Source organism: Denticeps clupeoides, chromosome 11 (assembly GCF_900700375.1).
Source record: "Denticeps clupeoides chromosome 11, fDenClu1.1, whole genome shotgun sequence".
NCBI classification, from domain to species: Eukaryota; Metazoa; Chordata; class Actinopteri; order Clupeiformes; family Denticipitidae; genus Denticeps; species Denticeps clupeoides.
The window spans coordinates 18,690,674-18,715,220 of record NC_041717.1 but is presented as its reverse complement, the minus strand read 5'-3'; the positions used below and the strand labels follow the sequence as shown (position 1 = coordinate 18,715,220).

The 24,547-nt window shown below is 47.0% G+C and overlaps 1 protein-coding gene across 1 annotated transcript in view; it reads left to right on the top strand.

The window, feature by feature from the left end:
* Window positions 1–6,092: 6,092 nt before the first annotated feature.
* Window positions 6,093–24,547, top strand: part of notch1b (notch receptor 1b) — a 34,995-nt gene continuing 16,540 nt past the window's right edge. The window contains 12 exon segments of the mRNA XM_028995670.1: window positions 6,093–6,407; window positions 6,877–6,955; window positions 16,323–16,585; window positions 16,662–17,000; window positions 19,668–19,790; window positions 20,517–20,750; window positions 20,845–21,000; window positions 21,085–21,270; window positions 21,365–21,478; window positions 22,854–22,967; window positions 23,708–23,941; window positions 24,053–24,163. Of these exon segments, the coding sequence (XP_028851503.1) occupies window positions 6,350–6,407; window positions 6,877–6,955; window positions 16,323–16,585; window positions 16,662–17,000; window positions 19,668–19,790; window positions 20,517–20,750; window positions 20,845–21,000; window positions 21,085–21,270; window positions 21,365–21,478; window positions 22,854–22,967; window positions 23,708–23,941; window positions 24,053–24,163 (2,011 nt within the window). The 5' untranslated portion in view covers window positions 6,093–6,349.

Here is a 24,547-nt window from a genome sequence, read left to right as displayed (position 1 = left end):
ACCAGCAGTTACAGGGACAGTCCCCCCCTGGAGACACTCAGGGTTAAGTGTCCTGCTCAGGGACACAATCTTAATAAGTGGACACGTTTCATTTCATTGCTTGACGATTAGAGTTAATCCCCTTTTCCGTCCACTCCGATTGTCCATCCGGAGCTCTGGAGCATCATTCCATATGTTTGGCTTTCAGAGCCCAGTAAAGCATTTCCAATATCCCAACTGGACCTCATGCTAGGAACAATACAGGCGGCCAAGAGGATACATAAAACAATTATGGATCCACTTAGGAAATCATGAGGCTACAATAGGACCACAACACCCTCCTCCCCAGCCCCCACAACACACTGGAATCAGCTGTGCTATAACTTCCGAGACGGTGAGCTGTAAAAAATAACAGTTCACGGGCCAGGGAGTAAGAAGAATCCGTTACGGTCCGCTGTGAATTTAACACCCATTATGGAGCTTTCAGCAAGCACAAGACCTTCACATTACCTTACAAAAAGGAGGTGTGAAGTGCAGGTCAAGCCCATCTTTGAAGCGAAGGTTTATTTGGGGTCGACAGTTTGCCAACGCCACCCCTCCCCTCTCCCTCAGCTACTATTCACAGTTGCAGAGTTACGGTGTGAAAATTAGTTTTTTCTCTGTAATACTGGAGGTTTGCAAATGAAATAATTGCATGTGTGACCGGTGGTATGTGAGTGATCAGGGCTTTTTCTAGGCGCAGGCTAAATGACATGGGGTACAGAGCCTGTTGGCACCTGTTTTGACCAAAAAAGATCTTATATGCAGGAAATGGTTTGCATACATTTGCATGTTTTCAAATGAACGTCAATCAAAAGAAATAAAAACAGAATCTGGAGTTTAACTAGCTGTATGCCAGAACGCAATGTTACTTGATTCTTGAATCCTTTGAATCATTGGCAAGTTCATTGGCACTGGTCTTTCAGTCTTGTATTTGAAAATGATCCTCCCATCATTCTGAACATCTCCAGGAATGTGACTGGCTCATTCCTCAAACTAAAGTTAAAGTGACGTGATTGTCACTTGATACACAGTGGCACAGCACACGGTGCACACAGTGAAATTTGTCCTCTGCATTTAACCCATCACCCTGAGTGGGTGGGGATGGTGCGTTGCTCAGTGGCACCTTGGCGGTTCGGGATTCGAACCGGCCACCTTCTGATTACACGCCATCACTGCCCCAACTACAGGTTGTATGCTGGAATTAATGGGGCCCCTGTAGAATCTACATTCCAGAGCATTGTTGAACATGAGAACCAAAAATATTTGAACATTTTCAGCCTAAAACATTCTCAGTCTGTAAGTATGATGGGTGCAGATCCTTGTCACAGTATGCTGCAATCTTTAAAATAATGCACCATGATCAGCACTCTTATGATTCCCGTAGTTCAATAACTGACATAAACTGGTGTATAATTTCTGTTGAGAGTTTTGTGCTGAACCCTGTCCATCTCCTATGTGAGAGTAATGGAAAACACATGTTTTCTTTCAGATCAAGTGGTTAAAAGCAGAGGACACATTTCGTTGTGTCACCGTGTGCTGTGCTGCAGTGGTTCACAATGACAACCACTTCACTTTCACTTCAAATATTGTGACCTGACATAGCGAATAGTTTGAGGAACATGACCGAGAGTACATGTTGACTTGGCCTCCTCATTTCTCAATTCAGCCAGGCTTCTGTGGGATTTGCTAGGAAAAGTCCAATCCGTGGATTGTCCACCCGGCTTCTAACAGGATCTCTGCTGCTATAAAGATCTTTTGTCCATGCTTCTATTGATTAGCACCGCACAATGTTACACAGCTGGTTTACTTCTTATAACTGATGTGTGTGTTTTAACTAATAATTTTTATTCTAATAAGAATGTAAAAAACACACACAGACATCTGTTAAAATTCACCACCATTTAATAGTTAAAAAGAATGTCTTAACAGTTGACACATGAAAAGTCATGTGAAGGGATTGCTGACCAACATCAGTTTTTGGCCCATGGGGGGACTCTGATTTGAATAGATTCCGATAAGAAACCGCTGATGGCAAAAAAAGTCCGAGATCTAGATCTGGAATTTGAATAGTGCTACTTTCATAACCGTTAAGAGGGAGAGGATCAAGGTTGATTTTGCTGCTATAGCAGCATGTTTAATCGTTCAGGCAACAAACGGAATAATATCATCTTTATTATTACCATTTCATTGATTTGTAACAACCCATTATTGTGGCATATTATAAAGCATTAGTAAATGTTAATTAGCAGTAGTCAATTCATGAAGCATCTTTAACCATTTCAATATGACTAACCACACAATCATATTTGCATAATAAATCTGGAATTATTATTAATCGCTTTATCATCACTGATTAATTGGCAACAGACAACCTCATAAGCAAAACAGATCTGAATAAAGGTTACTATAAAGCATGAGTAATTAGTTTTTTTAATTAGTAGTCAATTAAAAAATTTTTTACATGTGGAATAATTGAGGTACATTTAGTTCATTGTTCATAATCCATAAAAAAAATGGTTGTGGATTTTCAAACTAGAGGATGAAAGTAGTGTATGCGAAATGGGCAGGTATGTGAAGTGACCTGAAAGTTTGTGTATCGCTGCAGACAGAGCATGTTAGCACAGAGCCACAGTCTGAATTGCGCTTTCTGGCACAAACATTCCCACACTGTCTGGCTTTGTACCTGTAAAGACTTGGCAACCAGAATCGATGCCTGCCAGATACGTGGATAAAGGGCACGGATTTACAAAACAAATGTGCGCCTGTGGGGCTAGAAGTCAACAGTCACCACCTCACATCCTGGCACTTGAGGCAGAATGCATCAGGCTGAAGGATTCGGTATTCCCCAAGCTGGCAGTTTTTCGTTCAGTTTTCACTCATCAGTGCGAAACGAATTCATTTTGGAAAATCGCAGCTGTACCTGCTAATGCACCACACTTCCTCTATCATGAGGTGACTCCGTTGCTATTCGAGTAAAATGCGAGGGATATTTTACCATGCGGTTGGGCCGGTTTTGTTCTGCTGCGGTCGAACTGAGCTCATCCATGCACACAAGTAGGTGAAAAGACCACATGGCATCTGCTTCCTACATCGACTCGCAGGAAATGTTTTCAGGGAGGGTGCAGACATTTTCTGTTATGGCACGCCAGTTCCACGGTCAAATTTCATTTATTTAAGTTCAGAAAATAACTCGGACTTCCTTGGTAACTTGGAAGCAAATAAAAAGTGATAAATATTTACATTCCAAGGAAAAAGTGAAGAAAGGAAAGGACGGACCACGACGTGGACATCATAAGATCATAGACCATTGACAAGGGTCTTTTAAAAATGCAAATTCCAATTGAAATTTTATGTGAATTTCCAGCATCATGTGGTTGCGCATGGGCGGGACTGCGATTTCCACCAACATTTTTAAATGCATCGCATATCACCGCTTGCGTCACACACAAGCACGCACGCTCATGAATGAGTCTTCTGTAGTCCACTGCCGCGACTAGCTAACAAGTCTTCTATAAATAAAGCGGATTGGTCACGCCGATATGCTGTGTCAACTGAGCCCTTCCACGCAGATGAATCACTCCAGCTTAAAATGACAAATGAATGCACCAAGGCCGACGTGTGACAACGCTGGGTAACAATGCGCAAACACTGATAACGGCCAACCGGGAATCTGATTTTTTTTTGGAACATGCACCAATTAGCTGCTACCTTCTGACCTCTGACAGGTGAAGAAAAGCACTCTGATCATCTCATTACACTGTCATTGGGTTGTGGGTGCAGATGAAACTTGCACACAATCCCTGCGGGATTTATTGAGGCCATAGCGAATGATTTTGGAATATTTAATGTGACCTAGTACTTGCATAATTCAACTGGAAAGACTGTGCGCAACCTCAAGCTTATGCAAAGTCGTTGTTGAAAAGTCAGGAGAAGGGTCAGGAGAAGAGACGTCAGGAGAACAAAACATTTCCACAGCATTTGGATATTCCACGAAACACAGTGATGGCGTTCATCCATAATTGGAGAAGATATGAAACAACAGAGACGTTGCCAAGAACTGGGCATCCCTTCAAAATTGATGAAGAGACACGATGAAAACTGGTCAGGGAGGCTGCCAAGAGACCTACAGCCACACTGAAGGAGATGTAGGAATCACTGGAAAGTATTGGCTGTGTACTGTGTGAATACAATCTCCATAAGCCTGGACTATGTGGTTGGGATGCACAATGGAAACTTTTTCATACAAAGGTAAACACTAGTTTCCCCAAAACATGTCAGAAAATGTGTATTATGGTCTGAAAAGATCAACATCGAACATTTTAGACACAATTTTGGTATGAAAGCAACACTTTGTGCCAACAAACGACCACCATAACCACAGTGTAGCACGGTGGTGATGTGCTGGAAAAACAAGCCAGATCCACGGAGGCACCAGCTCGGAAATGACAGGACTTAAAGTATCTGCTGGTTCAGTACAAGACACCACAGCATGCCTGCCTCAACAGGTCAGGGCTCTTCTGGTGGAAAATATTAATATTACATATTCTCACAGTTGTGGTCGATCCGTTTACGTAGAATAATTTTTATTAATAATTTTTTACACGTGTCCCAGCGTGAGGCCAGTTTGTACATGTGTTGGGATTGGCAACACATGTACAAGATTTAAGGCTAAATCGTCATGTAAAGTGTTTTCTGTAAGATTAGTGCTGCTGAAAGCATATCCTACCTGCATTGTATTTAGCGAAAGCTGCCCTTAATAGCCCATTGTCAGCAGTTACCATATCAGCTTTAGGGAAACGGATCGGCCATTTGATTCCATACTGGCGGCCGTACTTTCAGATTTAATCAGAGTTTCTTCTGACTGCAGAACATTGTCATTGGTGCGTTTATATATGCATGGTAGGTTGAGGAGTGTTCTGTTTTTATATCAATTGTGTACTAGCTGATATTATGTATTATATCATTTAAAGATAAATGATATAGCAACTAATAATGAAAAAGAGGCGTAATAGGCCAGGTGTTGGTTTATGTGAAGGCATAAACTAAGGGATATTTAAACGTATAGTTTGTTCTTTACAATGTGAACCATTTTACAGAGTTAAACTGAAATAGAACCAATTGGTATGCAGTGTTGACTTAGACTCACTAGACTCATTACAGTAGCCAGAGTGGCATTTACAGAGAAGACCCATGGCCAAGGTGACAATGACAAGGAGAAACTCCCAGGAATGGAAACAACCTTGAGTCAGCACCCAGAATCTATATTAGCAAATATATCTTTCCCTCTGTATCCGATGTCATATTTTAGACACAATTCACATTTTTTAAATTATTTTATTGTTTAGTGATTGCTCTCTTAACCTGTTCGTTTTGAATTACATGCTTTCCATAATTTTTTGCACAAATGAAATAATTAATAAAATTGGTTACTATTGTCACTCCTGCCTTTTTTAATTGATAAAATTGGTTACTATTGTCACTTCTTATAAAATATGCATGTGACACGTAATATTCGTGGTATATATACATTACAGGCCAAAAGTGTGGACACACCTTCTCATTCAACATGTTTTCTTTATTTTCATGACCATTTACGTTGGTAGATTCTCACTGAAGGCATCAAAACTATGAATGAACACATGTGGAGTTATGTACTTAACAAAAAGTGGAGACCTGGCCTCCACAGTCACCGGACCTGAACCCAATCCAGATGGTTTGGGGTGAGCTGGACCAACAAGTGCTAAACACCTCTGGGACCTCTTGAAGCTCATGGAGAGAATGCAAAGAGTGTACAAAGCAGTAATCAGAGCAAAGAAACTAGAACATAAAACATGTTTTCAGTCATTTCACCTTTAGGCCTGTACTGTATATATATATATAATATATATGAATATTATAGTATTGTCTGCACGTGCACTGGATCAATGTTACTCTCCCGTAAATAAACTCATCTGTCCTCTGGAGTCCACCCTCCCTCCACTCCTCGTGGCCAGAGAGGCGTTTTTTTTTTTTTTTTTTTTTTTTTTTAAAGAAACCGTGGGCGTGTTTTTCCCACTGCCGCTTCACACACACAAGAAAAGTTGTGGCGAGTGAGTGAACAGTCGGACGGAGTTGCGGCGCGGAACGCGGGGCTGCTGATGCGGAGTGGAGGATGGAGATTTGAACGCGTTCGTCGCACACGGATATATTCGTGGGTTTTTTTTTTTTTCGTCCAACTTTCCGGGGAGAGAAGAAGAGCGACACCGGATCTATGATAAACCAACGTGGATTTAAACGATTGTATTAAAAAAAAAAAAAAAAGAAAAGAAAAAAGAAAAGGAAAGGAGGAATGCATCGGTTTCTCGTGACAATAACCTCGCTGCTTTCGCTGATAACTGCAACGACAGGTAAGATCGCACCACGCAAGGATCGAATCCGCGTGTTTTTTCGTGCGCTTTTCGGCTCTTTGGAGATGCGCGCGCCCGCGAACACTTGTTGCGCGCGCTTCTCACCACCATTCAACCATTTCGCTATTTAACTTTATACGTTATTCTTTAGGTGGGGGGTTTTTTTTTATGCATTTCTCGTTACTTTGCATGGTGCGAAGTTGCCACCCGACTTTAAACCTTCCGAGATAAATGCTGGTCTCTCTCTAAACTTTGGTGTTAATAGTATTTAATACACAAATTCTCTTTGCATTTCAGCGTTTTTGTTTTTCTGTGCGGTATTTTAGCATTCAAGAATTAAAAAAAAAAGTTGATTATGCTCTACATGGATCCTTTTGAACTCATTTCTGGTTAAATGTTGTGCAGCTGCAGCTGGTAGTAGAACCCTAGAACCCGGCTCCACGTAATGCCACTGTTGGTCTGATTGCAGGCCAGGGATGCTTCGAACCCACCGGCTCGTGCCTGAATGGGGGGACCTGTGAGCGGACCGACAGCCGAGCGGTTTGCAGGTAAGGTTGCGTTGGGAAAGTGCCGCCACAGGCCGTGAATGAGATGTAGGGCCATTGATTTGGGGGCAGGGTGGCGGGTGGGGGTCGTCCCCTGTCCATCCTCCGGCCTGCTGTTGGTGAACACAGGCCACTTCCCTGGCAGAAGTCTCAGATATGCCCGAAAGCCCTAAATCTTGTTTCTCTTCTCTTTCACGGCGCGACAGCTGGGCTTTGCCAGCAGCTCGGCGGCCATTGTTTGGCGGTCCAGATTAATTCTGTGTGACTAATCTGTATGAGGCTTCCCAGAATGCCGACAACCCCACCCCCTCGCCCCCTACCCCTACTCGGGGTTTTGTTCTGATTTCAATGGCCATTCACTCCCCTCAATTTACATTAGAAGGACAGATGGCGGCAGAGTGTAATTAAACTGGATGTTTTTTATAATTGGAAGCAACGTGTGAAGGGCGCGGTTCCTGGCCGATCATGTAGCGTTCCTGTCTGGAATATGAACGCGGCAGCAAGGGACGGAGGCGCGTGGACGGAGACGATGAGAGTGGACAGAACGTCTTCATCCTCCACAACCGCACAGGGCGGGACCATAAGGCCCCTCTACACCAAACCAGAGCGTTTTGTGGAATTGCCGTACACCACCGTGCAGTGCATGGTTATGTTGACGAATGGATGATAGGAAGAAAATTAATTATTGCACTTTTGACAGTATGATGGTTTTTAATTAGGGTTTTAGCCAATATTTAATTTCCAGGGATTGCTGATTAAGGTGTAATTAAGCATTGCAGCCAATCTCATTGTGAAACACTGCAGCACAGCACACGGTGACACAACGAAATGTGTCCTCTGCTTTTAACCATCACCCTTAGTGACAGTTCCTTGGGGACCTCGTGGCACCTGATAAAGTGATAAAGTGAAGTGATTGTCATTGTGATACACTGCAGCACAGCACACGGTGCACACAGTGAAATGTGTCCTCTGCATTTAACCATCACCCTTGGTGAGCAGTGGGCAGCCATGACAGGCGCCCGGGGAGCAGTGTGTGGGGACGGTGCTTTGCTCAGTGGCACCTCAGTGGCACCTTGGCGGGTCGGGATTCGAACCGGCAACCTTCTGATTACAGGGCCGCTTCCTTAACCGCTAGGCCACCACTGCCCCTTCAGAATGCAACAGAATACATGCATCACACTCCATTCAACTTGAATCGTTCTTATTAAAACGACCATTCTGGTCAAGTCCAGTTTGAAAGATTCTGATTTGTAATATATGTTGTCGTGGTTACATATATTGTATTGCATTCACCTTTTATTTGTTGTTGTCCTTGCTTCTTTTTAAGCTTCATTAGTCTTCTAATGATCGCTTTAGGTTCCGGTTTTACTTCCTCGGCCATTAGCAGGACTCGGGAACGTGGCGGTTTCCTCAGGCATCGCGGCGGCGTGGGTCTCTCATCAGTGTAACTGTAAGAGGGGAGATTACAGGCCGCCATTAGACCGTTATCGCTGAGGTGGCGTCACCGCTGCTTCATGAAAGAGCCTCACCCGGCGCGCTTTAGACTGCACAGCGTAATCAGGGTGAACTTTACTGACGTATACTTTCCTCCTGATGGTCAGAACTGGGAGCGGGGAGTTGCAGCGCCTCTTACAGGTGTGGAGGGGAGTTAAAACATCAGAAAACGTTCACGCGTGGAAGTTTTTCAGAAACCGAAAACCCGTTTTAGAGAAAAGTTCCTGTGAACGACTGCAGGTCGTAATTTCTGAGAAATGTGGTAGCACGTCCGGGGACGTGAGACTGGCGATGGCCTCCTTATCTAACGATTCAGGGAGATAAAGGCTGCTGAGACTTCTTCAGCCACCCCGGACTGTATGTGAAGATAAAGACTGTATGTGTAAATTTTTTATTTTTCTAACCTGTTGTGCTGGTATAGGTCTTTAAACAATAGCCATAGTCACAAAGCACCTTTATCAGAAATTTGCCCCTAAAACCCACCGGGGACCAAGCCCGAGGTGACACAAGAAGGACCCAGGGCTCAGTGGGGGAACCTGTCCTCCTCAAACCAGCATCAGATTACTTCAACATTATCTGTATCATGTTATGCAGCCAATTTAACAACCTTTGGATATTTTTGGATTATTATTTATTTTCTTTTTTTTATCGTGGGACAGAAGCAGTGTGTGAAAAGTGGATCGGGGAAAGTTGCAAAGCCCCTGAGTTCCAGTGTTTGGATGGGACGGGCCCGACTTAATCCCCGCCAGGGACGTGTGTGGATTAACTCCTGGCCCTGTTTGATTATAAGCAGAGTCCATCCGCCCGGACCACTGTACGTCCCCCGCGTGAAAGCCAACCCTTGTCTGCCGGAGGGTGGTGTCTCAATGCTGCCATTGTTGAGCGCGGGGAGTAGGCAGATGCGCTTGGCGTCCCTCTTCATTCACAGACAGGAAATGAGTCTCGCGGAAAAAAAGGAACGAAAAAAAAAAAAGTTAGGGAGGGGAGAGAAGGTGTTCCTTCAGATCATATTGTGGCAGAAAGCCTAAGCCTTTTAAAAGGGCACCAGTGAGTGACTCACTTGGCAATAGCACCTTGTGACTGAGAAGATGATGAACGTCTTTAAATGAAGGAGTCCGATGTCTGGCCCGCCTAAGGTCCCTTAATCTGAAATTGTACAATTCTGGAAGGTTTTTAAGGGCCATGTATTTCCTTACTTGCTTTTTAGATGCAACAATGCACCTAAATGATGACTTAAGGCACTAATAACAATTACGATACCAATAATTTGAACCAGAAGACCACAAAGTCACAGGTTCAAACCCCACTTGCTACCATTGTGTCCCTGAGCAAGACCCTTAACCCTGAGTGTCTCCAGGAGGACTGTCCCTGTCACTTCTGGTTGTAGTTGACCTAATTTTCCATAAATGCATTTTTCTAGAAGCCGAGAGTATACACATTGCATATTTACGACCAGAGAGAAGGTGTTAATGCGATATTAGTGGCTTCAGAAATAAGGGACGTTTGGCCGAACATCTGCCCGTTTTCCACCCGTAATGGGCCGGTAAGAGTGGCAGGTGTAGATTAAGAAGTGTATTGTATACACAAGCACGTCGGCACAGGTGTGGCCCGCAGAGCCAGGTGTGCTTTATCCGCCGGTAGAACAGATGCCTCCTCCCGGCCTCCACCTGCCCAGACTGTTCGGCAGAAGCTTAGAAGGACGGGGGGGGGGTTCTAGAAGGATTTCACTCTCTCTGCTTTGTGATTACAATACATCTAAAATCTAGCGGCGAGATTTTCTGCCGTGTTTTTGTGGTAATGCTGACGTGTGGTAAGAACGTCCGATCAGTGAAAGTCCTGATCTCCAAAACTGGTCTGTTTTCCGTAGTTGTTCCTGTCTAGTGGACCTCAGAGAAGGTTAAGAGAACTTTGCCAAAAGGTTCTCCAGCTCCTTAAACAGGTAGCTTCTTTGTATTCATGAGACGTTTGAGTGCCAACCTCTCCTTGACTCTTCCTCAAACAGTTTGGCCACCGTTGACCACTGACAACAAAGGATGGCTGTGTCATCGTGTTCTGTTTTTTTTTTTTTATATTTCTTTTTTTATGATGCTTCTAATATAATAACTCCCCAGAGGTGGACAAGCTGGGGGTCGATTTGTTGGGTGAATACCCTGAGAAACATCCGCGTCTGTTCCCACCATGGCAGTGGTGCGAGGGAGCCCTTTAGAGGGTCTGGGGTTTTCCTGCAGGGCGTCTGCTAATTCTGGTCAAATAAACAGAGTTCTAATGGACACTAATAGACGTGGCTACGTCTAGATGGACAAACACAGCAGCGAGATCAGACGGGAGCTTCTGAGGCTTCGGAGTTGCCTCGTCCGCAACAGGAAATGAAGGCTGGAGTGAGAGGCTCTGCCGGTCCTTAAACAAGAACATCGTGGTCCCACGATAAAGTAATATGAGTTTATGGCAAAGCTCCATGCGTTGATTCTTTTAAACCACCGAAATGTCGCCGTTGTAAATGTAACCATGGGGAGACAGACAGGGCTGTAATAAAGCTTCCCTCCCATTTGTCCCGGGCGACACGGTGACACCTCGACCGGCCGGTCCCCACATTCCGGCTGTGCAAAGTTAGACTTTAACTTTTCTGTGAAAGAGGCCTTTTTACGGGGTGACCTCCCGGTGGCAGATGGCAGGTTGGAGCTGAGTGGGGGGTTGGGCGCGTCCCCGCCTTTTCTCATCTGGCCAAGTGTCAAGAAAACATCTGCTGCGGTCCGGGGGCACGATACTTACAGCTCTGGCCGGGTGTCAGTGGCTGCTGGTGGCTCGAGAACCGCCGCAGAACTGGGTGCTAAACAAGCTGCATCTCCAGATGAGTTGAGCACATCTTACTGAGAACTCATTAGGAACATTCACCCAGGTTTTTTTTTTAATTTATGCGTATGAAGCATAGATTTTAGAACATCGGGACAGATATAACATTTTTATTACAGATATTAAATATTATGTCTTACACTCATGGGTTGTAATAATTTCAAATTAAATTATTATTCTTAATACATCTATGAATTTATTTCATTTTCATGAAATATATATATTTTGGTGGTCCTGTCTAATTCTAACTTCTGGACAGACTTTGCTGAAAGAAACGATCAGTGGAGGTCAAAATTTTTATTGAACGTGTCTGTGATAATTGTTTCTGTTTTTTTCACCTCAGTCGAGAGTAAAGTTATTGTGGCTCAACAAAGCAAAAAAGACATGGAGCAGGGCCGGGGTGGATCATTTCCCCCCTGCTCATCCACCGGGCTGAATTATCTGCGAATGTGGCGTCAACTTTCACAGCCCCACGTCTGACACACAGCTAAATGTATTCACAAGCCCAGACAGAACCATTCCCCTTAACTCCTTGAATAGTCTCAGTGGGCACGATTTTTTTTTTTTTTAGATTTCAAAAACATCTGATGGGACGCTGCCGAAATAAAGTATTGTTTTAGCCCAGTGGGACTCAGGTACTTTGTGTTGGGGGTAAAGCATATGCCCCCAGGCTGTAGCTTGCCGCAGACTAGGTGGCAGATGGTCTGAATGCACTACAAGGGTGTGTTTTCCAACTAGCTAACAAAAAAAAAAAAGAAGACAATCGTTCATGTAAATGATCTGTTCATCATCAAACGTAATTACATTTACTGCACTTATCAGGAGCCCTTATCCAGAGCGACTTACAATCTGTAGTTACAGGGACAGTCCCCCCCCCTGGAGCAACTCATGGTTAAGTGTCTTGCTCAGGGACACAATGGTAGTAAGTGGGGTTTGAACCTGGGTCTTCTGGTTCATAGGCGAGGTGTGTTACCCACTAGGCTACCACCGCCTTACTACCACTACCCACATTTTGATTGCTTAGTTATTATTGCTCCTGTCATAGTAGAATTAGGAGCAGGAGCAGGTTAGATGCCACCCTGACACAACTTGGCATGGTTCTTTAAGCAGCACGAGATGCTGTTGACTCTGTGCAACACACCCACCTGCGTCCTGGAGGACCACGGGAAGCCACAAGGGCCCATTCTGGCCCTCAGCTGTGTTTGGCTTCGATGGCCCTCGCAAGGTGCCACTGTTTGCCCTGACAGGGGAGTCTCAGCCTGAAGGCGAGTGTGAGTTCTCGCAAGGCCCTGTTAAGTGTGTTTTGCCAGTGCTATGACCCCCCCGGCACACAGACGTACACAGACACACACGAAAAAAAAAAAAAAGTGCTTTTGTGGAAGGTGGACGCCGGTCGGGGTAAAAGCCAGCATTCCTGCTAGACCAGGAACCCCACTGGCCTAAGGGCCAACAGCTGAGGGCCTGAAAGGGACCCTAATTTCCTTTTCAGACGAACTCTGTAGTGTCATTTAGGGGCTCCTCATGGGGACTGTTAATAAAGTGTGAGCCTTTGAAGTAACTGAAATTACATATTTTTAACATTCAGGTGCCTAGAAAAAAAGTGTATATATAAACCTTTACACACACACACACACACACACACACCTATACCTATATACAGTACAGGCCAAAAGTCTGGACACACCTTCTCATTCAATATTTTTTCTTTATTTTCATGACCATTTACGTTGGTAGATTCTCACTGAAGGCATCAGAACTATGAATGAACACATGTGGAGTTATGTACTTAACAAAAAGTGGAGACCTGGTCTCCACAGTCACCGGACCTGAACCCAATCCAGATGGTTTGGAGTGAGCTGGACCAACAAGTGCTAAACACCTCTGGGAACTCCTTCAAGACTGTTGGAGAAGCATTTCAGGTGACGACCTCTTGAAGCTCATCGAGAGAATGCCAAGAGTGTGCAAAGCAGTAACCAGTGCAAAGAAACTAGAATATAAAACACGTTTTCAGTTATTTCACCTTTTTTTGTTAAGTACATAACTCCACATGTGTTCATTCATAGTTTTGATGCCTTCAGTGAGAATCTACCAACGTAAATGGTCATGAAAATAAAGAAAACACATTGAATGAGAAGGTGTGTCCAAACTTTTGGCCTGTACTGTATATATAGGAGCAGATCATAAATGTACACATGTACTTTGTTCCCATGAGACCAATAACCAAAGAAACCAAAACCAATCTGTAGTGCTTACAATGTAACCAGTATCAATTAGTTGAAAGAAAGAGTTTTGCTCCATTTTTTAAATAAAAAAACAATAATCCATTAAATTTGTAAAGCCATAACCCGAAGAAAAGTAATATCATTTTGTAATAACCGCGTGTCCCTCTGCCTGAGCGTGGCAATTCAGATTGCGAATTCAGAACGTGTGTTGGTACAGTGGTACTGGAGTTATCAGTAAAGGAAGCCGTGGACGGGATGAGCGCGGGGACGGAGACACAGGCGAACGGGTCGGGAACTGGGGAGAGGGAGGTTTAACAGCTGAATGCACCGTCTCAGCCCGCAGCCGCTTGGCCCGTGGTCAGGGCTGAATGGCGGCAGGGAACAATGGGCCTACTCATGGCGCACTGGGGCAGGGGACGCCGTTCAGCTGCCGCCACCCCATTCCACCCCCTTTCTCCCTGGAGGTGTGTTTGTGTGTCTGGGTGTGTGTGTGTGTGTGTGAGTGGTGGGTGTCCGGGTGCAGAAGAGGGGGCGCATTATGGATAGCAGCTGCTGGCCCCTCATTAACATGCGCACCTGCTCCCTGTGTCCCTTTTTTCCGAGCACGTCCCCCCGACCACATCACCCCACTGTGCTGCTATGTCTGCCAATGTCTCTTCCCCCCGTCTTGCTGTGTATGGGAATGTCCGCGTCCTGCCCGAAGTCCGACACGGACCAGTCCCAGGACGTCTCAGAGACAGCGTTGTTTATGTCCTCTCCGGGTCGGCCTGCGCTGTCTGCAGGGTCCAGTGCTCCAGCGCTGGGTGTAGCTGGCCATTAATCGGGGCCTCCAGCTAAGTGATAGAATGGCTGTGGGACAATGAGAGGAAAGGTAGCATTGTGGCAAGGGCCGCCATTCCCACACCTCCCCCTCCGCTGTTTTCTTTTCCTGCGCGGAGATATTGGCCATTTTAATCCCCACAGAGACAGAGCAAAAATACCATTCTCAAGCCCCCGGAGGGGCCCGGAGGGGCCCGGAGGGGCCCGGGACGCCGAGGTCCGGCGGACACGTCTGTGGAGGATGTTCAGGTCGGCCTTGGCCTCCGAGATAGCGGGGCCTTCGCTCCGCGCTCCGCATTGCTGAAAGTAGGAGAAACGTTTCCACTCTTTCACGTGAAGACTCGACCCGGGACGACCTCACCGCGGGTGCCGCGTTTCACTCTTTAACAACGTTTGCAGGGCCGGCATTTATCCGTCGGCTCGTGATAGAGGATGGAGAAGGGCTTGTACTGTAGAAGAATAGCAGGCATTGAGGTGGGGAAGCCTACTTTCAAGTCCTGATAATGTTAGCCCTGAGTTCAAAGACCCTGGAAATAGACGCTGCCTTGTCCTTTCGGAAGAATGAAAGCCACAGAAAGGCCCCGTCTCTCTCTCTCTCTCTCTCTCTCTCTCTCCCGCTCTCCTGCGCACTCCTTTCTTTTTCTCTTTAAGAACTGTTGATGGGTGGCCACTTTTCATGCAAGATTGTGAATACACAGCCCGAGCGGATGCCGCGCAGAATCCCTGCACTGCCCTGTAAAAATAAATCCTTCCTTTTATTCTGCTGCTTTCTAATAGTCTCATCACTTGTTTATTTAAAGTGACGCAGAGAACGATGAGTGCATGATGTGCAGATGTGTAAAAGTTTGGGGCCGAATCTGTGATATTTTAGCGCGAAATGAAGAATTATTTTACTTTACTTTACTTTACAGACGCTTTTATCCAAAGTGACTTACAAGGAGAACACACCAGCAATTCTCATTCGGTTTCCATAGATTTTGAGTTAGGGTTAGGGTTAGGGTTAGGGTTAGGGTTAGAGGTTGGGGTTAGAGGTTAGGGTTATGGTTACAAAACTAAGAGCCCCGTTAAGGCGTAACTCATCAAGAATAGAACATGCTAGTATTAAAATGAAGAATTAAAGATTCTATGTCACTCGTAGGGCTGGGTACTTTTGCCGTACAGACCAAAACTCTTTCATACTATCGAGCAATTGATTATCTTTTGGTGTTAAATTCGGTAAATCATCTCGCAACCAAAACCAAGAGGGTGCGTGTGAAAAGGTTCTCCTGGACACTATGTATGCGATTGCATGATTATTATAGTGACTATTATTTTATTGCTGCTGCACCAGTTTGTCTTCTGTGTCTTCTGTGTATCATGCCTTGTGTTCTGTATGCGTGGGAGGGGTTTTCAAGTAAGAATTTCATTGTGCTCTGTACGCCGTACTTTCTACAAATGACAATAAACTTCAACTCCAACGATTATCATTGAATGTAACTTCAATCAATTTAATCCGCATCGTATCTGGAACCGATTTTCTTGTTGGGGGAAATCACATTGCAGCGAGCCGCTTAATCTGCAATCCATTTCTCACAGACAAGACAGCTTTTATCTGTGCACTGCACAGTCAAGCGTGTTTTCCTTCAAAACAAAATTTGGACAAATCCATTTTGACTGATAGAAAGGGGAACACGAATAATGTTTTGGGCTTTGTTTTTTGGATTACATAAAAAATGAGAATTGGTATGCGGACAAATACACTACTCAGAACCTTTATCAAAAATCAGCACAAAAGTTCTAGTCACTAGGAATAATTTATAGCAAATTAAAATTTTTGCCAGAATTTTTGCCGCATTTTCCAACTCCACCGGTTCACACTGGGGAATGTGCCAAATAGCACAAAGCTTTTGTTCCGCTCAGATGCTAAACAAAGTTTAGCAGGCCACCTCCGGTGGTATTTTTTCGCGCCGCTCACCGCTCTGTGCACGTTCCGCCCTTTTTCCCAGGTGTACTGAGGCGTACCTGGGCACGCGCTGTCAGCACAACAACCCCTGCTATGTCAGCCCCTGCCGAAACGGCGGCGTGTGCCACGTGAGCGACCGCGGCAACAGGTTCGAGAGCTACTGCGCCTGCCGCCCGGGCTACACCGACAAGCTGTGCCTGACCCGCATGGAGAGCGGGTGCCTGTCGTCTCCGTGCCACAACGGGGGAAGCTGCGTGCCGGTCAGCGCCAGAGACTACCGCTGCTCCTGCCCCCCGGGGTGGTTAGGTAAGCCTAACCAGTAAAATGAACATTTTTCATTCCATCGAACTCTCACCGTTCATTCCGCCCCCTGCCCTTCTAGGCCGAACGTGCGAGCAGGCCGACCCCTGCGCCTCAAACCCCTGTGCCAACGGCGGCCAGTGCACGCCCTTCGAGTCGCACTACATCTGCACCTGCACGCCCGCCTTCTACGGGCCCGCCTGCAAGCGCGACGTGAACGAGTGCGCCCAGAGCCCGTCGCCCTGCAAGAACGGCGGCGCCTGTGTGAACGAGGTGGGCGCCTACCACTGCAAGTGCCCGCAGGAGTACACGGGCAAGCACTGCGAGACCCTCTACATGCCCTGCAACCCCTCACCCTGTGTCAACGGTGGCACCTGCGTTCAGAAAGGAGACACCGTCTACGAATGCTCTTGTCTGCCAGGTGGGTGTTACCATAGTGATAACGGTAATTAAATCGAATTGATTATCTGAAGTGAAAGTGAAGTGATTGTCACATGTGATACACAGCAGCACAGCACACAGTGCACACAGTGAAATTTGTCCTCTGCATTTAACCCATCACCCTGAGTGAGCAGTGGGCAGCCATGACAGGCGCCCGGGGAGCAGTGCGTGGGGACGGTGCTTTGCTCAGTGGCACCTCAGTGGCACCTTGGTGGATCGTGATTCGAACCGGCAACCTTCTGATTACGGGGCCGCTTCCTTAAGTGAAGTGAAGTGAAGTGATTGTCACACGTGATACACAGCACACGGTGCACACAGTGAAATTTGTCCTCTGCATTTAACCCATCACCCTGAGTGAGCAGTGGGCAGCCATGACAAGCGCCCGGGGAGCAGTGTGTGGGGACGGAGCTTTGCTCAGTGGCACCTCAGTGGCAACTTTGTGGCTCGGGATTCGAACCGGCAACCTTCTGATTACGGGGCCGCTTCCTTAACCACTAGGCCACCACTGCCCCTTCTGGTTATTAGTCTCATAAAAGTGCAAACTCCCTATGTAATAAACATTGAGGACGTTGAGGGAATTACAAGACGTTTAATTGCGATAGCCAGAGGTAAACTAACAGGCGGAGCCGGTGGAGCCGTGGTGAAATGGGCTGGACTAACACTCACCATGACGGTGGGTAACAACTCTGAAAGTCAAGTTTGCTGCTGTGCAGTGCATGCTGGGTAGTGACAAAAGACTGACCTCTGCTCGCACATTGTTATATGTTATTATATTATCCCGCCAACCTCCACATTATAATATTTTGAAGATGTCTTTGAAGTGCCAAACGGGGACATTCAGGACATCGGTAACCTGGTTCGTGTTACCGTTCCTCTTGGATTGACTGGTTTGTTTCCTCGTTAACAGAGGTGACTTGTGAAATGACATGTCCCCCCTGACGGGACTTATCTTGAGTGCTTAAGAGACGAGTGAAGCGTGTTTTGCAACGTGCTTGAGAACTGGCTGGCGGCGGGTTTCTCAGTTCGCATGCATCGCTGTTTACGTCTCTGTGTGTGTGTGTGTGTGTGAGCAGGAAGGTGCAGGAAGACATTAGCGTTAATCGCGAGGAAATGGCCGAAGAGCAACATCCTCTAGGTGGATGTGTGCCCGTCTCGCTCTCTCTCTCCCCATTCCATCGCCATGTCCCCATACACGACGAAGAGCCGGTCAGACCTGAGACCAGCGCCTCTAATCGCTCAGCGCTGGCTGAGGTCGTTCGTAGCCGTCGCTGATCTTCGCAGCGTTTCGTACATCGAGTGGAAGGAAACTGTGGCTTTGCTGTCAGTTGGCTCTGCTCTCCATGTTGTGACAGATTAAGCCAACGGTGGCAGCCTTCTGAGAAGAGCAAGACAGTTGACCGCACAGGTTCTTACGGAGGTTCATGGTGTTAGAAAAGAAACTGCCTTTCTTGCGTCGAGAGCTCTCAGCATAATAAAACGTTGAGGGTTTTTTTTTTTTTTTCCGTCATCGCTGCATTTTTGCCTTTCGAGCTTTGCCTTGTGGTCCTGGGTTGTGAATGGGACCATTTGTCCACTCCGTCCTTGGATCCATCTGGTGTTTGTCCCCTTGCGGTGCTTCAACAATGGCAAGTCAGCCGCTCAGACACATAATTCATCTCTGCGATCCCGCATGTGCACATTAACAGGAACAATAGGGCCGTGAGAGGAGCCCGCATGCAAGCGCGAGCAACGCCGAAAAACAACAACATGGAGGCCGCAGGGGTATTGTGTGCTTCGGAGGTCGGCTGACGGCTCATCAGATTTCACATTAGATCCAAAAGACAATGTTTTCCCCTCTAATATCAACCTTCCACTGGTATGACCCACAGTAGCATTCAAAAGTATGGGGATGTTCGGAAAAATCCTTGTTTTGATAGATCAGAAATTCTGTGCAGACATTGTTCATGTTGTAAATGACTCACGACTCATTGAGCTGTAAATGTTGGTATAATCTTCATAAATGCAGAATAGAATGATTGTGTGCTCACTTTAAAAGGCCGGACATTTTTCACCCCTTTTTGCGATTATCTTAGCAAACACGGGTTTGACTACATTCATTATTTCTATTGTGAATTTCGTGGCGTTTTCTAAAATTCGAAATGACCCTAAACATTTAAACGGTAGTGTAATTATAATGACTGTACCCCACATGAATCCCACATGAATGGAAAGCTGGAGTTGCACAGGCAACATCCTGATCCGAAAAAAGACCCGAAGGCTCACAGCGGAATCAGGCCTGAGTCCCACGTTCCCTCTGTCAAGCTGTTCTAGATTGGCCTCCTGGGTGGTCTGGCATAAATCCACGGTTACCCATAAAGACTGAGCACAGACACTGAATCACTGCTGTTAATTCTGTAACGAAACATGTCCGCTTAAAAATAAGTTATGGATTTGACTCAGCACACATGTAGGCCAATAATGTAATGAACGCTGTGTAATACACGATATAGTGTATTACAGCAGAACATACTTAGACAGCCCTTGTCTTTAACACAGCACATTGACTGATCCACTGCATCCTTTTGCCGCAAATGTTGTGAGTAACTACTGTGAGTGGCTGAATAATGTCAAATATTGGCAACATTTCCGATGTTTTTCTCCCAACCAGGGTTCAAAGGCCAAAACTGTGACCACAACATCGATGACTGTCCAGACCACCGGTGCCAGAACGGCGGAACGTGCGTGGACGGGGTGAACACCTACAACTGCCAGTGCAAGCCTGAATGGACAGGTACCCAAACACCCCACACTTGCAGGATAATCGGCAAACGCCAGTAACATTCTGCAAAGACAAAGACGGAAAAACCCCATACAAAATACATGCTGTACCACGCAATTACCACGCGAAGGTGCCCATGTGTTGAAACTGCTGTCCAACTGGTCAGTTGAGGCTTACAGGTTACGCGGAAAAAAGAAAAAGGCGGTGGAAAGAGTGAACGTTTTCGTCCCCTGCATTTAACCCGTCGCCCATGGCGAGCGGTGGTGATGGTCCGGGATCAAATCGGCTGCAAATCCGCTTCCGTACTCGCTAGGCCACCACTAGATGTCAACCTCAGCTTTCTAAATAAATAAAACAGTTGTTTTATTAGTAGAGATTTAAATATGCACGTTCATATTCTGAAAGTGAAGTGATTGTCACACGTGATACACGTGTGTACAGCACAGCACACAGTGCACACAGTGAAATTTGTCCTCTGCATTTAACCCATCACCCTGAGTGAGCAGTGGGCAGCCATGACAGGCGCCCGGGGAGCAGTGTGTGGGGACGGTGCTTTGCTCAGTGGCACCTCAGTGGTACCTTGGCAGATCGGGATTCGAACCAGCAACCTTCTGATTACGGGGCCGCTTCCTTAACCGCTAGGCCACCACTGCCCCATTCTGCTGTGTTGTGATTGGCTCGTCATTAGTGGGATCTGAATAAGTTAAAAACAGTCATTTTTTTGGTTTCTCCCCACAGGCCAGTTTTGCACAGAGGACGTAAATGAGTGCGACCTGATGCCCAACTCCTGCCAGAATGGCGGCACCTGCCTCAACACCCAGGGCGGGTACCACTGTGTCTGCGTCAACGGCTGGACCGGAGACTCCTGCAGCGAGAACATCGACGACTGCGCGGACGCCGCCTGCTTCCACGGCGCCACATGCCACGACCGCGTGGCGTCCTTCTTCTGCGAGTGCCCCCACGGCCACACAGGTCAGAGGAGGTGTCACGTCTTCTCTTTTCTTCCCCGTTTGCGGCCAGCAACGCGTAATGGCGGCTTGATTCTTTTTTTTTTTGACCCATGTAGGTTTGCTTTGCCACCTTAACGATGCCTGCATCAGCAATCCCTGCCAGAAAGGGTCCAACTGTGACACCAACCCCGTCAGCGGCAAAGCCATTTGTACCTGCCCTCTCGGATACGTGGGCCCTGCATGCGATCAGGACATCGACGAGTGCTCGCTAGGTGAGGTGTCATGTGCGTCGAGAAGCTCCGCAGAGCCGACGTCATTATCATTTTTTCATAATGACGACGGCCGTTCCCCCGCAGGCGCCAACCCATGCGAACACGCTGGGAAGTGCATCAACACCAACGGCTCGTTCCAGTGCAAGTGCCCTCAGGGGTACGTGGGCGCCCGCTGCGAGCTGGACATCAACGAGTGCATGTCCAACCCGTGTCAGAACGACGCCACCTGCCTGGACCAAATCGGAGGCTTCAAGTGCATCTGCATGCCAGGTGACCTGTGCCATTCCGGAATTTAAAAATAAATAAATAAATGCGGACATATTTCGCTAGCGATGCTAAAAAGGATTTCCATGTTAATTGGCAGGCTACGAAGGCACCTACTGCCAGATCGATACGGACGAGTGCGCCGTCGCGCCCTGCCTGAACAATGGGAAGTGCATCGACAAGATCAACAGCTTTGAGTGCCAGTGCCCCACAGGTGAGCGCAAGGTGGTCGATCCCCCTTCCCGGACGGGCCAGAGGCGAGCGCTAATCCCCCCCCCCCCCCCCCCTCCCGCCTCGAGGCGGGCTTAGCGCGGCCCGGTCAGAATGGCGGCAAAATCCATACGGAGGCTTCGGAAAGTTGGTTTCGGTGGGAGCGATAAACACCGTTCCCTCCACACGGAGACGCCTTAATGAGAGGCGATGGGCGCACTGGCCAATTCTTAATGCTGTATTCATAAATTACAGGAGGGATAATGAGGGATCGGCGTTTTTTTTTTTTTTTTTTTTTTTACGTTTGCTCTCGCGCTTTCCCTGGCTGCACTGAAGGGGAAGCGATTTTAGGCGGATAATGGCGCGGCCCTCGCTTTAAAGACGGATCAAAGGTGCATCGGTGAGAAAGACGGCCTGTCCTCTGGGAGGAGTTTTTGGGGTCGCGACGCAGAAGAATGCGCTGGCTTTCGGGGGCCTGAAAAGCCACGGCCTGCCGGGGGGACGCAAAACACAAGAGTACCAATGCGGGGTTTTTTTTTTTACGGCCCGGCCCCCGTTTACCCCTTCAGATGTAAATGAGTCCCCGCGGTGGGTACTTCGGCCTGGGACACCTTTCAGTTGCACACGATGGGATCTCCATGGCAACTGGCAGAGGAAGTCCCCGTGGGCCCGGACACAGACGGACGCACAAAGCGGCTTCCAATGGGAAAAGCCCGAATGCGAGTTCCATTAGTAGTCGGGTGGGAATAAGTGGTGCATCTCCAAATAAACCAGATGAACACAACTCGGGAGGGGAGGATGAAGGAATTTTTTTTTTTTTTCTGGACGTCCCCGAGCATGGGTTTCTGGTAAACAGCAGATATTGTTGGAGGAGATTAGAATAACTAGGGGAGAAAGAGGGCCTATTAGGCAGCCCTGAATGACAATGGCCTTGAATAGCAAGGGTCAGGGGGCACGCGGGCTCTTTCTAGGGCAAGGCGGTCGGCGACTGGGATGGAGGCAGGCTGGGAGAATGCACATTATGATTGAAAAAGTTTTTTTTTTTCCCCTTTCCGAGGAACAAAAGAAGCAACCGGCGCAGCTTGAGTGCAGCGCTCGGGAGACAGTTGAGCTTTTGTCTGACGGCCCTGGTCAGAAGGCCTCGTCTCTGCTGAAAAGGGGGTCTGAAAGGGGAGAAAGACGAGGGCGAGGTGTTAATGAATTCAGGCAAAGGACCACCCCTCCCCGACTCGGTTCTTATGCTTGTCTCGTAATTAGGATGTTGTGCAGGCGACTGTGCAGGAATGAGGAATGAAAGGCTCTAATGGAGGGCGGGAGCGGAGCAGGAAAGAGATATGTTTTTAACCACGAGCTGCGCTTCTGTGATATTTCACCTTCAGGCTTCACCGGGAACCTGTGTCAGATCGATGTGGACGAATGCGCCAGTACACCTTGCAAGAATGGAGCCAAGTGTACAGATGGGCCCAACAAGTACACGTGTGAATGCACAGAAGGTAGATCATTCTATAGATAAATGTCATGAAGAACACTACACAAAGCTAAATATTTCATATTGGAGGATCTTCACAGCAGAGAACTTTTACTGTGATGACAGCATTCCACAGACACGGTTTCACTCAGCCACCACAAGTTAGACAATGGGCATGGTTTTCCAACAAAGTGAAGTGATTGTCATTGTGATACACAGCAGCACAGCACACCGTGCACACAGTGAAATGTGTCCTCTGCATTTAACCCATCACCCTTAGTGAGCAGTGGGCGGCCATGACTTGTACTCGAGGAGCAGTGTGTGGGGACGGTGCTTCGCTCAGTGGCACCTCAAACTTCTGATTACTTTACCGCTAGGCCACCACTGCCCCAGTCCTGAAATAGTTCATGAAACATTATTTGGTTTCTTCTGATAATTTGTATTAAATTCTTCAGAATGGAGTCTCTTCACTGATGTGTGGAGGGTTGGATGGGTTGGGTGGTAGTAGCCTAGTGGGTAACACACTCGCCTATGAACCAGGTTCCAACCCCACTTACTACCATCGTGTCCCTGAGCAAGACACGAAACCCTAAGTTGCTCCAGGGGGGGACTGTCCCTGTAACTACTGATTATAAATTGTTCTGGATAAGGGCGTCTGATAAATGCTGTAAATGTAAATGTTGACACAGAGGACGCGTTCACACCTTTAACTTGTCGTCTAGACAACATACTTAATGTCCAACTCACTGCTTCTCACTCGAACAGGCTACACTGGGCAACACTGCGAGATCGATATCAACGAATGCCTGTCGAACCCTTGCCACTACGGGACCTGTAAGGATGGCCTGGCTTCCTTCAGCTGCGTCTGTAAGCCCGGCTACTCCGGCCGACTGTGTGAGACCAACGTTAATGAGTGCCTGAGCCAGCCTTGCCAGAATGGAGGCACCTGCCAGGATGGTGTCAACGCCTACCGCTGCATCTGCCCGAAAGGCACCTCAGGTGAGAGCCTAAAGGGGAATAAAAAAAAAACCTCATACGTGACGTATGCTTGGGAGACAGAGAACATGGCTAAATTAAAGACAGGACTTGATTAACGGGCGTCGTTTCTAGGAGTGAATTGTGAATTGGATCTGGACGACTGCAAGAGCAACCCCTGCGATTACGGGACGTGCATCGACAAGATCAACGGTTACGAATGTACATGCGAGCCGGGATACACAGGTGAGTTCAGATTTTCATGCAGGCCAGAGGTCTCCAGACCAACCTCAGCCGTATTTACCCACAGAGGCTCATGCTATTGTGTTCAGTGCATAGAAATTCGCTTGGCATGTTTAGAAAGGCGCTGGAAGGGTTTGCTATTCATAAGATTTCACATCCATTAAACTGAATTTTACTTTATTTTTTTTTATATTTCAAACCTCTGGCATACACTTGGTATAAAAGGGCCAACAGTGTGTGGATGTTACTGTATTTCTCACTGTAGGCACCATTAGATTTAAGCCCTACTTATAAATAGAGCCTGGGTTGGGTAAGGGGGGTATAGAGATGTTCAGGAAACAAGGGATCAAAGATGAGAAAGGGATATATAGGTAACAAAAGGCTGCA